Here is a 19,295-nt window from a genome sequence, read left to right as displayed (position 1 = left end):
GTTTTTTCCTAGTTTAAGTTACCATACCATCTAGTCAGACTCTAATCGCCCAAGAAAGATTTTAAATCACAAAAGTCCACTAACCGCACCACCCGAAAAAAAGATCCTTCAATTTTGGGCAGTTGTGTACTACATGTCTGGTTTTGAGGGCAGGACCACTATGGCCAGCACTATTTGAATGATGTCATTTTCAAATCAGTGACTTGGGTAACTGACCAATATTGTAGGACCTTTTTTCCGGTGGTGCGGTTACTGGACTTTCATGGTTAATCTTTCTTGATTGATCAGAGTCTGAATAGTTGGTCTGGCAACTAAAAAAAACAGGTCCTACTACTTGGACTAGTATTAGTTTCATCTAGATTGTCCATAATTTGTTGAGATTTCATACCAGCAAATCTATACTTTTATGACATACCTTAGTTATAGTTTTTAGTTGCAAAGAATCTCTCCATGAGAGCAAGTTTTTTCATATGAAAATACTATTGTTGATGGTGCTGCAAGCTGGTCAAAAAAATTTGGCGAGACATAATTTACACCAGCTTCCAGCATCTTCAATTAGAGTATCTTCAGGAAAAAGTAGGGCTGCTAGTGTCACAATGAGTTTTAGAGCTATATGTTATCCAAGTATGTATATGCTGGTATAGATTCATGATAACCGCTTCAGTTGAATTTACACTCTTGAGTTGCTTTGGGAAAAGTAATGTACAACATTGGTTGCTTTGGGAAAAGTGCTGTACGACATTGGTTGCTTTGGGAAAGGTACTGTACAACATTGGTTGCTTTGGGAAAATTGACTCCACAACATTGATTTGAATAAGGTCATCAGTGATAAAGTGTAAATTCAGCTTTACAGTCAGACCATTTTGCAGTAATGCAGTTGGAATAAACATTTTGGGATACAATCATAATAAGAAGTTGGAACTGTTAACTTGATCTCTTAATAATAACTTTCTACTTGCCTCGTGAAAATTTCTAGGTGAATTGGCCTCAGTCTCCAAATCAACAGATTGGGTATCCACAGATGATTGTGACATGGTTTCATCATTGCCGTCATCTTGTATCTCCTGATCTGTACCATACTGATGTGACGATGATCCTGGCTCATCTCCATATTTGAGAACATCTGTCGCAGCTGCTTTCGCTCGACTTTCAGCATGCCTCTGCGCGGCTATGTGTAATTCCATACCAAACAGGTTGTTGCAAACAAAGTCACAATCAGGGCATTGCAGTAGCATAATCTGCCTACCAGAACAAGAACAGTAAAATGCTCTGAATCCTGGTTTGCCGTACATCTCTGTTAGCTGCTGCTTAGGTACTTGACGAGATGGGGGCACTGATGCATAAGGATCTTTCAGATCATTTCCAACTGTAATCGAAGATGATCCTGCACAATTTGTTCCTACTATCACAATAGAGTCCGGTCGATTTTGATTATCAGACTGGGATTCCATAACATATTTACCGTCTGAAGAGATATAATGAGGTTGCTTTGGCACGCCTAGTCTAGGTGACATCGCAGAAGTTGGAATGTACTGAGATTGGCTCAAGCCAGGCTTCCGTATATTTGAATGTTTTGGCACAGGAGAAGTTTTGTTGGAACCAGGAGCTCCCATTGCACCTGGAGAAAACGGTTGAACCAGAAATGGAAAGGCTCCGGTGGGATGATAGCCTGGATGGAGGGTATTCACTGCGGGTGAAGATGATGTTGGTGTTCCACCATATGACATGACCGGTATAAGATGCCCACCTGCTGATATCATTGTAGGTGTGTTGGGCATGGATGAAGATGATGGTTCTCCTGCATGACTTGATGGAATTATCAGAGGGTGAGGGTGAGGGTATGGGGACAAATTTGATCTTGATGTATGTGCTTCACCTCGTTGCAAAACCACAACAGGGACTCCACTGCCATCATCTGTAGGTCTGTCAGCCTGCCTACCCAATTGTAATAAGGCTCTAATAGTGGTATCATCCTGTTCTCGACCAGGTGGTAAGGAAAGTCTTTCTGAGCTTGTGGAAGATCCAGGGGATTGTTCGTATAGTTGGGGATGTCTAGGACTTCTAATGCTAGCATTTGCATTGAACGCATCAGTTTGTTTTTCTGGAGATTCGTGAAATGAACTAGATCCGGCACTCCCTGAAGGGGATGGCAGTCTTGGTGCAAACACAGGACTCATTGGAGGCATGTTATGTGGAGCAGCATTAGGCGAGGCTGGATACGAATGATAAGCCGCTGCTTGGGGACTTGCCGGCATGGAACAAGGTGACCTTGGCGGTAGAGACATTGGCGACCTTGGTTGAAGACAATGAGGAGATCTTGAATGAGACTTTGGCGATTTAGGTGCAACACCACCCGGTGAACGAGGAGGAAGAGAAGCTGGAGAGGGCGGCATCAAACCTGGTGACGGTGGCGGCAAGGAGCTAGCAGACTGTGGGAGGGGAGACTTTGGCATGTATGTCCCTGGAGATCGAGGGGGTAAAGAGGCTGGAGAAAGAGGCATTGGGGATCTTGGTGCTGGAGATGACGGTGCTGATGCAGAGACCACTTTCCTTGGATTTATCCCCATAGCACGTTGTTGAGCAATCTTTTTTCTCATCCTCACATATGCTTGTGCTTTTCGTAATTTTCCCATCTTTTCAGCGAGTGATGCATTGCAGGCTGTTGGAAACTTTGGAATTGGTTCAATAGAGGTCTTTGCACTGCCGCCAAATGCTACTTTCTTACACCGACTACATGTTACAATACTAGTAGGCCTTAAAGGGAAGTCTTTACTACCAGGCGGAATAGATAAACGACATATAAAACATTTGGCTCCTGCTACTGCTTCAAACTTTTCAATGTCCGGTTTCTTGAAGGGATCTGATTGGGGTGGTCTGCTTCCGGGGGAAATACCACGTCTTGGTGATAGCATTCTTTCATCACCTTTATACTGAATGGATGGGGGTAAATGTCCTGGAGCAGGGGCAGTTGTTCCAGGTTGAGGTAGCTGTAATCGTGGAACACCGTCTGGATACGAAGTCACAACAATATTGGGATGAACTGGAATGTGTCCGGGCTGTAGAAATAGAAAGAGAGGTACAAAGAAAACCATGTGTTATTATACATTATAGCACAAGTGTTCTGTGCAAACAACAACAAAGAGGTAATTAGGGATGGGGTTTAATGTAGGTAGAATATGATTTTGTAATAAGACCTTATAAATCATACTATGAATTCTGCACATACAGGGAGCACAAAAAATAATGTAGCAGTTCATGAACCATGGCCCTCATTTCCAAGGGTCGAATTCAAGGCAAGAAAATTAAGTTAACCATAATAATTTGGGTCCTCGTGACCTCGTTCATTGAAAATTGTTCACAATTAAGGAAACTGTGATGAAAACTTCAATATACAAAATGAAAGTTGCATTTTCAAGTCTATGTCAATGTTAAGAAATGTGTAAGTATTTATATTAATTAAATTTTCATATTGCTTACTTGCTTGTGAAGTCCTGCAAATTAAGAAAACAAGTTTTTCAAAAAAAAAAACACTCAAAACTAACTAAGGGTGTGAGTGAGTCCCGGGAATTTGAGTCCTGCCCGAGAATCCTATTACCCGGGCAGGAAATTCCCTGCCCAGGTACCCAAAATTATAAAAAAAATCCAGTTGTTTGAATATGGCTATGTCACATACACCCGTATTTGTGTGCATTCATAATGTATACAAATCAATAGGGTCTGCTACGGTTAACATTTACAGAAGAAATGAAAATTGCAACTTTGGAATTTGTACCTTCAATCGCTTACCATTTCATAACTCCATGATTTCTGCATCATTTGGGGTCGCTGATATCTCAAATTAACGAAAACATCGTTGCGGGTCATTTTGGTTTCCTTGAAGTTTGGAACCGTCCCTAACTTTGGCTGTAATATCATGATTCGTGAACTACTACCGTATTTTGTGTGTTCCCTGTACATTGTTTTAGCTCACAATGATTACTATAATTGATTCCATAACACATTGGATTATTGGGAAAAGGGCATTGGTCCTCGACTATTGTCCGAAATAGGTAACAGAATTAATTATCATTGATCTCCTCCTAACTGTATAGTGTGGAATCAGTGAGTACATCAATTGATAATATACAAAAATAAAGGTTACTCCAAACAGTTGTGGAGTGTATAATAATATCTATTCCAATCCCATGTGACACCTCTTGCATATTGCCATGGGTAGGATCAGGCTGATGTTCACTAGCAGGGTATGACAACTAGCACTAACAGCCCCAATATATTGAATTTTTTCAATACACCCGAAGGTCAGGGATATAAATGAGGTGTCACTGGAGCTGGAATAGATTAATGCAGCTATTTGGTGTATAAATCAATCAATGCATTGTAAAAAAGTGTCATGAACAGTTTTATTAAGGGATCTGGAATGAGGCGTTTTGAGCGTTTCGACAGTATTTTTTGTGGGACATGAGAGCACATCAGACATATCGATTGCATTCTGAATCGAAGAATGTCTTTCTGATATCAAATAATTTTCATTTTTGAAATTCACGATATAATACAAATTTTATGACAAATTATTAAAATTTGATATTTTTCACATTTTTGATATATATCAGTCCTCGAAGTAAATTTTATAAATCTAATGATATATTCTTAAAGTGTATGTAGCTGGAAGGAAAAGCCGATCAATTGAAAATTTTGACCTTTCATATTGAAGATATGGATTTTTTCCCAAAAAGACCTAATTTTTTTTGTGTTTTTGGAAAAAAATTCATATCTTCAATACGAAAGGTCAAAATTTTCAATTGATCGTCGGCTTTTCATCCCACCTACATATACTTTAAGTATAAATCATCAGATTTATAAAGTTTACTCGAGTACTGTTAAATATCAAAAATATCAATTTTTAATGATTTGCCATAAAATGTGTATTACATTGCGAATTTCAAAAATCAAAATTATTTGATATCAGAAGGACATTCTTCGTATTCAGAATGCAATTCGATGTGTCTGATGTGCTCTAACAATGCTAATGTCCCACAATAAATACTGTCCAAACGTTCATACCCCAGCCCTTAAGGTCATAGTAATGGTTGTGGAAAGTTACGCCCAAACTAACTGGATTTTAAATGTGTTGGTTACATTTATCTAAATGTAAGCAAGGTCGCTAACATGAAAATTCTGTGAAAACAGGTAAAAGCACAATCTAAATTCATAAAATAAAAAAAAATGCCAGGAAATCCTGGCACAATACAAATTGATGGGTATATTGCATTAAACATACAGAAATAGTTTCAAAATAAGAATGCACTTTATTTTGACCTTTTAGTAGCACATCTTGGCACAGTGATGCACAGTGATATCCACTAATACAAAATCATCAATTATGAAGTGTGTTAAATCCACAAATAAAATGAACACATGAGCTTGTAATAATTCTGTGTACAAACATCTCACATGTGACCCATTGCAGGTTTGTGACCAGAGTTGTCAACAGGTACACTTTACAGTATTATTGTGTTTTCAGAATCTTCCTTCCTACTTTGCACAGTTCAATATAAACAACAATTGGACTCAACACTGGGACCAAGTGTTGTGATTAAAGGAGGATTTCGTGATCCTAGCATCTTCTTCTTGTCAGTAGATATCCACGAAAAAAGCTTATTCCCAAAATTTCAGTTGATTCAGATTTTTGTGAGTTATGCATGATGATGTGTATTACACTGCTCCACAGGCCACTGTTGTAATTTCGTTCTCGTATACCAGAACAAAATTCAAATTTGACGATATTTAAACTAAAATTAATCTGTAAGAAATTTTGGTACATAAACATTATGTAGCCAGAGGTTTCCAGTGGTATAAAAATCTCAACTTTTTTTGAGAAAAGTGGGGGATGAGGCTGTGGATCACGAAATCACCTTTTAAGTGTTGGATAGGCTCTTTTTATTCACCATCACTTTTTTTTTCAATTTTGACCAAGAAAAGATTCTCAAATCATAATAATGATCAAATTTTTTTCACCCAATACAAAATTTATTGGTCTCGCTATGAGTTAAAATATTGGACTCGATTATGTCTTGTCCATTATTTTAAAACTTATGGCTCAACCAATAAATGTGTGTATTGGATTCAAACCATCATAATTGGGGTACTTCTAAATGACCTGCTATGCCTTCAAAAAAGTGGCAGCATCTTGAAAAAAAATTCAGCCCAAATAATAGAAAAGTCACCCAATTTTGTTCATAAGCATTGATTGATTTTACTGATCAACTACCTACCCTTTGTTCGGGAAGTAAATGTACATTTCTTCTTGCTCCTTGGGCCAGCCTTTCCTCTTCTTCTTGGGAAAGTTGATGTTCAGCACTTTGTGACTGCTGTTGCCTGTCTGACAGACATTCTAGTCTTTGTTCGATGGGTTTGGGAGGTGATACTTTTGGCACAGGGATTTCAAAGTTTAATATAATTGGTTGAATTCTACTGAGTTCCTTTTGATGTGGAGTCATACCACCAGCTGCGGCTAGATCTATCATTCCTTGATCTTTGTCCGGTATTCTTCTTCGCTTACTACCTCCTGATCGCTCCACACCCACTGGCCGTTTATGCCTCGAACAGCCCTATTGATCCCTAAAATTCCATCTACACGAGCTCCTGATTGAGCGTTTAGTGCTGGTGACAGGCCTGAAGAAACCGAGGAATAGGGAGACGATATGGCAGCCATTGATGTTACAGGTGTTGGCATGGAAATGATTCCTGGAACCATGGATGTAGCTCCTGGCATTCCAGGTGGTAAACCAGGAGACAAAGTCAGTCCAGGTGGTAGGCCAGGTATGAGGCCTGGTGGTTGTCCAGGTGGTGCTCGTATACCTTGGTCTAATGGAGACATAGCTAGTGTGGGTGGGTTCATCCGTACTAACATCTGATGCCACATATCTTTGGGATGAGGTAAAGGATGAGGTGTGCTGTGTGGTGGTCTCGTTGGAACATCTGAGCGGGGTGGTAGTTGTTGCTGGGGCCATGGACTAACAACCTGTATTTAAGACAATAAAGCATGAGAAAAACTTAGCTAGGTAATGATATTTAAAATGGTCACTTTCTCAAGGGTTCCCACAGACTTTCAGTTTAAAAATTCATTGATGTTTCAATGACCGGAATCCCAAATTCAAGAACGATAAATTTTGCAACAAACTTGAACAGTCATCAAGCTGCATATCGTCAGCCGCTACACTAATTGCCTAAGTCATTTTTTGTAATTTTGAGAACAAAAAACAAAATGTGGTTCAAGCATGCATCAGTAATGTAAATACCCTAATTATTTCCGATTGTTCTCTTTCAATTGTATCATTATCAATATCATTTGTTCTTGTGCAAAGATTGGTGAATAAATATGTTTAAATGCATGCTTGAACCATATTTTGTACTTTGTTCTCAAAATTACAAAAAATTACTTAGGCAATTAGCATAGCAGGCTGGCGATATGCGGCTTACTTTCAAGAGAACAGTGTATATTTTATTTTCTCACTTTCTCTTTGAGCAGAATTCCATCCTGAGGGAACCTATTCTTTGTTCCACAACCTTGATCACTTTCATTACTCAGTGAATGTATAAGTAGAAAACAGCATACAAATTATACGTCTTTTCTTATTCATATTACATGTATCTAATAAACAAAAATTTAAGAATAGATCAAATTCTTCTAATATTAAGTTTCACTTTTGGCATTAAAACAGTTTGAAAGGCATGAAGGATATCGAGATATTTGTCAACCAACCAATCACCCAACATTGAAGATGACAACAAGTTGTAACCTTCCCATTTTGAGTTTATGCACACAAAATATTTTTATTTTAATCAGAAACAGTACACTTTTTATCTAATAAGTAATATCTATTTTCTGCATCAATGTACATTGTGCGTGGACAAAACTACCTAGTTGGTCAATTTTGTTTTATATCCAGTTATTTTTCTCAAATAGTAGGTTGTCATGGTAACCAAAGGGTCCTGTGTCTCGCTTCAATACGCAGTTTCATGCTTGTTTTCAGTCGCTTCTTTTTTCCTAGTGAAAAGAAAGGATGTCTTTATGTGGCTACCAGTAAATTTTAAATGCATATATTTATCTGTAACTTGTGGCATTGAATTAATATATCATTAGTATACTTATCCATATTCTTCACCTAAATGTAGGTTTTTACTCTGTATGTATGAGGTCTATGGGGAATTAGGGAAGTATTTTAAAATGCTGTTGTTTTCTTGTTGTTTTTGTCATTTTTTAAAAACGTAATTTAGGTCAGAGGGTATTTGATTCAGGCCTTATGAGTACCACCCTATTCAATTAGGGATGGACACTAAATCAGGACACCCTATATTTTATAATAAGCCCAATCGCCATTCTCACTTCCGGTTTTTGAGAGCAGTTTTGGGACACTTTGACCTCTGACATATTAGGAAAATTTACATAATTATTATTCATTTTCTTATTATTGTCATAATGTTGATCATTAAAAATACTAAATAATTAATTTATAAAATACTAATATTTTTTGTATTTGTTTTAATTATTGTAAAACATTTTAGATTATATTTTGTACGTACAAAAACCCAATATTTCTGAATTTTCTGAAAGGTCAAAGGACAAAGTGTCCCAAAACTGCAAAAACTGTCCTACAATGCATTGCAAACTTCCAATGTCGATTTGGCTTATTCAATCAGTCAGGACTTTCATTTTGATTAATTTTACGACTTTTTGTATATATATCCATAAATTACCATTCATGAAATGATTAATGAAGTTGTACATTCAGTATAGTCTATTTGACACGTGCATGGGAAGTGTTAAACAAATCCACAAGTATAGTTTGTTGGTAAGGCAATTAAGGAACAATTATATAGTCAGGTTTTAATTGATTTCTTCACAAAAAATATTAATATGTTGTAGGGTCATCATTATGTGAAGTAGTAGAGGTGAGAGGTCCTCAGAGAAGACACATTTTGTTTATTTTTGTTGACCATGTGGACATTCAGCTATTCCATTTAAAATCCCCACTACCCCTGTGGAAGATTTTGAAAATATCTGCCACTGGGGAGTATGAATTTCAAATGGAATGAGCATATTGGGCAGCTCCATTTGAATTTCATACACCCTCTGAGAAAGATTCAACCTGAATCTTCCCTGAGGTAGAGTTGGTTTCAAATGGAGCTGCTATGTGATAATTCCATTTGAAAATCATACTTCCCTTGTAGAGGATATTTCCAAAATCTTCCACAGGGGTAGTGTGGATTTTAAATGGAATAGGCCATTATGCAGATATGGAATTGGTAAAAACCATCCCTTTTGTGTCAGTCCGCTGATATTTATTAGTTCCACACACTAATTACACTCTCACAAGTACAGAAACAGTTACGTCAATGCTAGGTATCCTCAATCCACTGATCAGTTTGAAGACGTGTTACATTTCACGGAATCAATACAAGCAGGGACGGAAGAGAGGTGTCACATTTCTGTCATTATAAATGACTGAAACGGGGGCCATATTCAGTTGAGCTATAATACGATGTACAACGATAATCCTAAGTTACATGATTTGAAAACAAATGGTACTAATTAGAATATCCTGTTACTAGTGTGTGATGTAGTAAAGGTGTTAGCCGTTTCATTTAATCATTGGTTAGCACTAGGATCCACAACAGGTTCATCTATCAGGGCACAGTTCTTTAACCCCAATACATCTGTACATTCATTGAATGACCTTGAAAAATTTGGACAAAAACTCATACTCTGCAACTTGAGGTCAAATTTTGCACTATGAGTATTTAATTGAAGTTATTGAACTATGCCGTTGGGCTGAGGCTGTTGTGGTCCATAGTGTAGTCTAGGTGTTGTTTAGCCTGGATCAATGGATACACTAACATATTTCTATCCTGTTCAAGCCTAATTTAACATGTAGTAACACATGATATCAACTGATAGTGTCCACCCATGTGTATTGTTTGTATTCAATTCAATTTAATTTCAGAAATAATCCCAAAGGCAATTTACATTAGAAATATTCAGTCAGAATTTATACATTTATGCTGTTGAAAACTTTTCTTCAAGCACTCAATCAATAAGGGGCTGAGTAACATTTTCAAATGGCATGCCAAAATTGCTCACTCTCACCCCCCAATCGGTCTGTCATGAATTGCTTCCCCAATCTGAATCTGCAAACATTAGCATTATATAAATCTGTGACTTGTTTCGCTTTTTCCTGGACCTCAATAAGCTTGTAGCTAAAAAATACTGTAAAAGTGGTCATTTTCGTAATTTTTTGTTATTTTCAAACTTCTTTCCATGTTTTCAAATTGGCAATTTTGAGTTTTCATACATAGACCTATGCATAAAATAAACATATTTGCACATTTTTATTTTTGAAGTAGTTGTGTTGATCGCAAAAGTTAATATTTCACTGAAACATCCACTTTTACAGTACTAGTATGTGCAATGCACATATATTTTCTCACCGGCGGTTCTTGAGGTGGCCTCTGGGGATGGGGCACCTCCTCCACTGGTGGTTTTTGCTTGCCATTTTCGTTTCTCCATGCCTCAATAGCTCGCTTTTTCATTGGTTTCAACATGTTTGGTATGCCACCACTGTTGTTATCTGGGACAGCTATGAGACTCTGAAAAGAACAAAAACATTGTAACATCTGCTGAAAAATTATTGGCATACTCAGTATTATTTGAGATTCTACCAACACCTTGTGCTCCTAGAGCACAACTACTTTACTAACCTCATAGGGCAGCCATTCATTATCTAAATTTAATCTTGATTCTTCCATTTAATAATGCTATCCACTTTCATATCCTATACCATATCTACCAAACAAAATTATGTAAAAGAAAACAGGAATTTAAGTGAGATTCGAACAAACAATCCAGTAATTGAGTAAATACCTACTTTGCAATACTTTTAAAATACATGAGCTTAAATTGATCCTGTATAAAATAAGTATCACATGTATAATTATTAAATGGGTACAATAATGGAATAAACGCCTCTAATACTATGAAGTGAAGAAACCAGTTATGCTCCAGGAGTAAAGGTTATTGACAAAATCTCAAAATGCAGTACTATTAGTTAATATGGGCAATCTAACATAGGATTTCAATATATGTGGCACAAATAACAACAAAACATTTGAACATATTAGGCCATGGAAAGTCGATTTTGAGTTTCCCGTCACCCGCCCTCACTTCATTTTCTGACCCTCACTTGAATTCATTATTGTGATTTTCCAAAACAAACCAATGAAAACTTTACCACAATGACAGTACATTGGTAAGATCCTTTGATTGGAAAGTGGAAGTGGAGAATTGAAAAATCACATTAGTAGATAGTAAAAGGGATAAACACACATACAGACATGTTGTGACCAGTTATGAATGTTAAAAGAGTAAAATGCAATATTCAGATAACAAAAATGGATCAACTATAAAAATAAAATATTACTGAAAGCTGGGTAAAAAGGTCTCTGAAAGGTGGGTGAAAAGGTCTCTAAACCTTCTCTGTATTAATTAAACCAATCATAACATTCAACCCTGTTTATACAACTGTCCTGCTACATAATGTACAGGCCTTTCTTTTGTTACGATTATTTGATTGTTCACATGAATGCAGATCAATAAACCAATGATGGTAAAAATTGGTAAAAAATTGCTCTGCAGTACACCCATTTTGCCATTTATATAACATAAAACATGAAGTGAGACAAAAGATATAATTAACATCTGGAGAGAAATCTGCGTCCTATTTAAGGCGACTCACTGCTGTTTTTGCATTCGATCCTCTTCAGTCTCAAGGATACCCATGTGAGTGTTATCTATTCTACTCAAGGACACTACATTCCTTATAATGAGTTGTTCTGGCTAAATAGGGAAATCCCCTTCCTATGTTATCGAATGAACATCATGCCTGACCAGATCCATATTTTGTTTTCATGTTCTGAAACGGCTGCTAGCATTATTACACTTGGGATGCTATTTGGAAAGAGTGCTTGCTTAATGTATTATCAGAACAAACAGAACAAATGAGCTATTCCAGGTGAAATCCACACTACCCCTGTGGAAGATTTTGGAAATATGTTCCATGGGGGAGTATGTTTTTCAAATGTAATTGGTCAGGGTTAATAATCGTTACTCATAATCCCCCTGTATTATGGCTTTACCTTTATCTTCCAAAACTGGAGTGAGTATTTCAAATGGAAGTTATCCAAATGTCTATTCTATTCGAAACTCATACTCCCTCTGTGGAAGACTTTAGCTCAATCTTCCACAGGGGTAGTGTGGATTTTAATTGAATAGCCCAATGAATGATGCACAATAATGTGTGTATGTAAGGGCTGATAGAAAAGATTCCTACTCAAGGACACTACATTTATTATAATGAGTTGTTCTGGCTAAATAGGGAAATCCCCTTCCTATGTAATCGATTGAACATCATGCCTGACCAGATCCATATTTTGTTTTCCTGTTCTGAAACGGCTGCTAGCATTATTACACTTGGGATACTATTTGGAAAAATATCGCTTGCTTTTAATGCATTACAAACAGAACAAATGTATGTTTGACAATAATGCATGGCACTGAGGGATGATAGAAAAGATTCCAATTGTAAAACAATATTTATAGTTTTACAATAAATTTGTACATTTTTTTTTTATAAAATCTGTTTTCTATTTTTTTTTTTTTTATTATGCATTTAGTTAAAATGATTTCTTTAAAGAAAAACCCAGGCCTCATCCTGGTAGAAGAACTTTCCATTACAGAGCTGCTGTACTGTGGAATAAATTACCACCGCACATTCATTCAAATCTTAAATGTCCATGAGTTTGTGTGAATCTAAAAATAATATTGCTGCTTATAAATTCTAGAATTAAGATTAATGAATTCAATCATTTCATTGCTATTAAGTATTATTTTCATATCCTCATTTTGTATTAATATATTCTGTTATTTTGTTAATTTATATGCTAAATCAAAATATGAAATAATTTTCACCTGCATGTGCCTTTACAACCAACCCCATATCTTTGATTCATATCATTATTCTATTTATATCTAATGCTAGACACAGTACCTGTGAATTTCTCTGCAGTCCAACAGCCACATCTGTGGGATGTTTGCCGTTAACGCCAATTCCTAAATAGTACTTCCCTCTTCGGGTATGCCTGGGGAAGGCCTGACGTAGCAGCAGGCCTACCTCAAGGTCACTGATTGGTCCACCAAACTCGGTGATCAACAGGGCTCGCACATCTTCACGGTATATTCTCAAGCTGTCTGGGCCAGTAGCAGGACCTGAGTGCAGATTTTGTTGAAGCCTGAAACAATACAAAAGTTTACAATAATTAAAAACAAAATCACTCAAATTTGATAAAATATTTGATGCATCTATGAGCTATATCACTTGACCAGTACACAATTTGTGGAAAATTACAAAAGCAGGAGAAATTCTGCAGACCTCTACTTTGTATTTGACACAATAGTTGGATAATCTGCAAATGAAAGAAGAAAGTTAAGGGTAAACGAGGTATTGTTGGTCGAAGCAGTGAAGCACCCATAAAAAAATTGATTTTCAGTATCTAAATTAATATATTATTGAAAAATAACACTTTGATGTTTTGCAAAAGTGCATTCTACAAATCACATACTTTGAAAACTTGCTTGATTCATTTTTCTTATTGTTGTTAATGAGTTATGTACGTTTTACTAAAGTATTGTTGTTTCAGCCCTCTTTATATAACATAACTAAAGAACCACAGGACCTACAAAAGTATATCTGTGATATTTGAATTCTTCTACACATTTGTTATGAAATGATCAATGCAATTTTCGCCAAAGCTCACTACCATTCGCAAGATGCTGTGAACTACCAAACCGCAACAGTTTAAAGTAGTTGCTAATCTTAAGAATTGCAATTCACAAGTATGCCGATCCTCACGATTTCTATGATGACCGTCTAAACTTGCCTTGACATTTGGACTCGGATAATGACGTACAAAAATTCAAGCCATAATTATTGTCTATTGACCGAAAATTACATAAGAATCATCAATGCACGTGAAATACTACAAAAACAAGTGATTTAATCACCTAATCAATCTATAGTTGACATCTATTACTATAGTAGCATATAGAAGTGACGACACTCGAGTGAAGTTTATCCTGGCACAGGCTTATACAAGGAGATAATTAAATTCATTCAAATGGATGGATCCTATACATAAAGGATGGTTAAGACCTTCAAAAGACAATCAACTAACTAGCAAGGAATACAATATAAGCATTGAACACCTACTCATTATCAAGAGATGGACCCATATGGATGGATATGGTTCATTTGATAGAAACACACATATTTTGAGGATTGAGGATGCATTGTCTCTCTATCCCATTGCATTTATTAGAGAAATTCACAAAATACTTTGATTGTACAAAAACAAATGAGAAAACTGATTACATATAATTATATACAGAAATTTTTGCTCTGGCTTTGTGGCCTCTGATCTCATCTTTCGTGCTAATATTATGGGATCACCAAACAACAAACAGAACTGAAACAGTTCTATGCGAATTAAAATATTCAAGCAAAAGCAAATTTGTTTACAAGCCTTTGGCATGCATAAAAGGTTTTCCATTTTTTTTTCTAGTTTTCCCTGGGAGTTTTCCCTATTCATTTTCTTCCAAAATGGCCATAAAAGAAATAAAAATAAAAATAATAGTAACTATATCTCAAATTCTTCATTTTCAAACTCTGAAATGAGATAAATGAACATGAATATACCTACCCCGGTACATACCGAATATGTTCAACATGTAGTAAATATCAATATTCAATCACAGAACACACTAAACAACTTTTTTTTTTGTCATTATGTTTTGTTAAAGTGCTTGATTGTCATTGTCATGGAGTATACAACATACAAGTACTACTATCGTCTAGCCATGACAGAAAATCAAAATTCCGAGCCCAGTAAAGAACCAGTGAGTGTGACTTTCAACCATTAAAGATGCTTCTGAATTGAAATGAGAGGAGAAAAGAAGATGGGGAATTCCCTACTAAGCTTTGACATTCAAAATAACATATTTGTTTAACAAAGTACATTTTGTTATTTTTTAAAATAAAACACTTAAAAGTGTCTAGGGTAAGGGCTGAATGTGGATTGAAAGCTGCAGTAAGTGAAATCTTGTAACAACTGCAAGCTTTTGTCTTCTGTTGGCTTTCCAACATGCATTACTAAACTGAACAAGGGCTAATCTTAGACATGAAAAACTCATGATGTAACAATAGACAAATCATTTTCATTGTACAAGTTGTTTTCCTTGTAGCAAATGAAAAGTAGCAAATCATATTTTTCTTTTTTGTATATTTGAGATAATTTTGATCTTTTTCAATAACCATTGCTCTCATTTCTCAAGTCTTCCAGAATGTTTTTCCTGTTTCAAGTCACATTTTTCATGTTTCCATAAATCTGGACTTGTTCATTTTCTTAGTATTGACTTCTGCTAAATATTTACATGTACTACAATCCTCTATGTTCTCAAGCAAGATACTGGCCTGGAAGCTACAAACTTCAGGACAGCAATGCAGGACAGAAAGCTGTAGAAATCCATAAAAAAATAATAATTTGAGGACAATGCTCCATATTGCCTAAGCCCTTTAAATATAGCATAATCAAAGACGCTCTGAAATTGATGGACGGGGAAGGGGGCAAGAAGAGGGGGAAAGAATTCTCACTTGGGGTAGCTGTCCCCCCTTTCCCCCTAGTTACGCCACTGCCTTGAGCACCACTAATACACGAAAGTTCCCATAGTGCATCCATGTCCTACATTTGGTTGTAATAGGATGTTAATTGTTCATATGAGCAGGGTGCGAATTTGTTAAAAATTTTGCATAGCAGTTTTTGGCTAATTCCTCATAATCGTGATACTTCCATATACTAAAGCACTATAAAAAGTGCTATACAAATGCAAAATTGGGTAGCAGTTAACAAAATGTGGAGCAAACTGCTATGTGATACAGCCGAATTCGAACCCTGCATATGAGACCAATTTTAACTGAAAGTCTAACATACAAATGTATTTGTTGCAGACACACTCACATCCCAAATGACTCATGCTGCCATATATGGCCTCTTCTTCAGACGACCTAAAAATGTTGATGTTTATTAAGCAGTTAGGCCTATACGTGTAGGCCTATACGTGTAGCATTATTATACATTTTTAGAGTAATTTTTAAAGCAACGATTTAGATACTTTGATGTATTTGTTAACTATTTGACGGTTTCTACATATACAAAGCATGAGTTTAAGGTGGTATTGGATGCATTTTCTAGAAATTAGAAAATGCTTTGAGCTTGTTTTAAACAGATTAATTGAGTAGGGTAAAGTACACTAATCAATATGCCTTTTGTTTGAGCAAATCGGACATACGGTTTCAAAATACATCAATTTATATTTTCTTTGTATCCTATTGTTTTTGTCAATAATTAATATTTTTAATGAGCTCATTAATTTGTAATTTTTGCCAATATTTTGCTAAAAATCAATGCATAAATGTTCAGGGTACTTTTATTTTGCATACTTTTGCCTGAAACTTGGTCAAAGTGTTTCTAATATGTTCTAATGTATTATATAGTGAAGCCGCCTCTAATTTGCATATTTGCATAATTAATGAGCTAATTTGCATAAATGCTAATTAATTATGCAAATTAGGGGGCGGCTTCACTATATAATACATTAGAACATATTAGAAACACTTTGACCAAGTTTCAGGGCAAAATTATGCAAAATAAAAGTGCCCTGAACATTTATGCATGGATTTTAAGCAAAATATTGGCAAAAATTATATGTAAATGAGCTTCTCCAGTCATTTTAGCTCATTAACTTGATTGATTATTGATAAAAACAATAAGATACAAAGAAAATATAAATTGATATATTTTGAAAACCGTATGTCCGATTGACTCCAAACAAAAGGTATATTGATTAGTGTACTTTGCTCTATTCCATTAATCTGTTTAAAACATGTTTAGAGCACTTTTATAATGCCTCCATAACCACCTTAAGTAGATGGTATTGACCTCCCTTTAAATATCGAAATAGACATGTGACATCAATTTAGCATAAAGTCATCATATTAAAGTGTGTTTTAAATTGGTGACAAAATTCAGCAACCTCTGAATCTCTCATTTTGTAATCATCTCAAAAATCAGTAAGATATTCTCTTTACACTGTTCTGCCTTTTCCACAAAACACTCTGGCTCAACCTTGGTTTAAAAATAAATGAAACAGAAAATTATTTTAAGAAAATCGACTGGCACTTGTTACCTACATGCAAATTTTCAACATGCAAACCCACCTGAGCTACGCTGCTTATGGAGTAACAACACACGGAGCAAGTACATACAAGCCAACTGCCTTTTTCCCCTTTATTTGTTCATGCAAATAGCTTTTTAACAAAATACAATATTTCACTTGCTTCCCTGAAATTCCTGGAACTGCACGGCTGTGAGGCACATATTGCAAGGGCAGTTTACTATTGAATTACGTAGTCACATGGACAGTGAACTCTGCGTACATAAACAGAGGCCTGAATAGCTGACATACAATCTGTTTATCACTCAGCCAGGTAAGTTTTAATAGTTTAAGGGATCCACTTTTGTTTACCATGTTCATGAGAAATGACAGAAAATATACGGGGAAAATATGGGTGGGGCATTTTGGAATTTGATTGGATATGTACTTATTGGGTATCCATACATATCAAATACCAGGATCAAATATTATTACAATAAAAATAAAAACAATTAGAGCTCTTGTGCTTATTTTTAGTATCTATGTTCAAACACAAGTTTCTTAAAATAATTTTCCATTTCATTTATTTTTTAAACCAAGTTTGAGCCTGAGTGTTTTGTGGAAATAGTAGAATGCTAACAAACATGTGGTGTCCTCTGACCCTTACGAACTTAACATGACATCTTTGTCAAAATGCAAAAAGTTTCAGACATTGGGGGTGGGGTGGTGTGGGTGGGTACTAGGGTGGTAGTTTAGCCATATGACCTCAGATGACCTCTGAATGACACTTGACTTCATATACCACATTCAAGCCAGCAATTCTACAGAAAAATTCTTTTGCATGCAACACCGCACAGTGTAGTAATTAGCAAAAAATAGGTCATTTTATCTATCATGTGGAGGGACTGGTCTATCGATATGCTTGAACGAACTGCTACACTGATATAGGAAATGTGGTGGGCGATTTAAAATGCACATGCCCTAAGCAAACTATGATGCGTACGCACACTGCAGGGCAAATAACAATGAAAATTGCCATAATATGTGCGCATACTGCCGGGCAATGACGTCACATGTCAAGTGGTCTGTAGACCTACTGTTCTATAAGGCCTTTTAATCATGGCAATCCCAAAAAACAACACGCTTACTGATTTTTTATATTTTTTTAATTAAAAGAACATCAGATTTTTTAAATTTATATAAATTTTTTCCAAGAACTGCTATACAACATACCCCCTGTCTGAATTTGACAAAGTGATCCAGGTGGTCTTCAGACGGTGACTTCTGAAGTCGAATTCAAAATGCGGTAACCCTGTTTACACACAAATGAAGCCGAGTTTAAATTTGACTAAAGTCGACTTCAGGCTCTGTGTAAATGGGGTTATATGTATGTATGGAATGTTCTCAATTTATACAAAGGCAATGACAAATGATAACCTGGGTTTGATATTAAGAGTTAATTAGTAAAGAAAATCAATGATTAATATTGGGATCATCAAAGGGCACCACCTGATTTTCACTAAAGATATCAAAGAAAATAGAAACTAGTGTTTAATATTATAGACCTACTATAGGACCTTTTGACTGTGGCAACCCCCTTCCCCCCAAAAAAAAACCCCAAACAAACAACAGTGTATATCCAGAGAACTACTGTTAAACACAGTGACCCCTTCCCTTGAGGAGCTGTCACTGAAATTGACCCGGGAAATTGAGCAATTCTCGGAGTATAGCGTGTCTCAGACAAAAGTGTGTTTACTTTGGCCTAGGCTTAGTGCTCCCTTCAAACCAGTGGTGTAGCATCATATGGACACAGGGGGGCATATGCCCCCAATCGATTGCAAAATTGAGAAATTCCCATAGGAAAATTGCCAAAAAACAGCTTGTGCCCCCCAATCAGACCCGGTTGCCCCCAATCATGATCGGTGCCCCCCCCCAATCGGATGACCCACATTACACCATTGCTTCGAAGTGGAGA

General features: G+C 36.1%; 1 protein-coding gene across 1 annotated transcript in view; it reads right to left on the bottom strand.

The window, feature by feature from the left end:
• The window catches only part of LOC140154417 (uncharacterized), a 105,515-nt gene that overhangs the window by 12,475 nt on the left and 73,745 nt on the right, over positions 1 to 19,295 (bottom strand). The window contains 5 exon segments of the mRNA XM_072176984.1: positions 960 to 3,056; positions 6,273 to 6,527; positions 6,530 to 7,021; positions 10,489 to 10,647; positions 13,104 to 13,344. Coding sequence (XP_072033085.1) covers positions 960 to 3,056; positions 6,273 to 6,527; positions 6,530 to 7,021; positions 10,489 to 10,647; positions 13,104 to 13,344 — 3,244 coding nt within the window.

Source organism: Amphiura filiformis, chromosome 6, assembly GCF_039555335.1.
Source record: "Amphiura filiformis chromosome 6, Afil_fr2py, whole genome shotgun sequence".
In the NCBI taxonomy this organism is placed as follows: domain Eukaryota; kingdom Metazoa; phylum Echinodermata; class Ophiuroidea; order Amphilepidida; family Amphiuridae; genus Amphiura; species Amphiura filiformis.
Note: the sequence above shows the minus strand (reverse complement) of the source record. Positions and strands in the feature narration are given on the sequence as shown.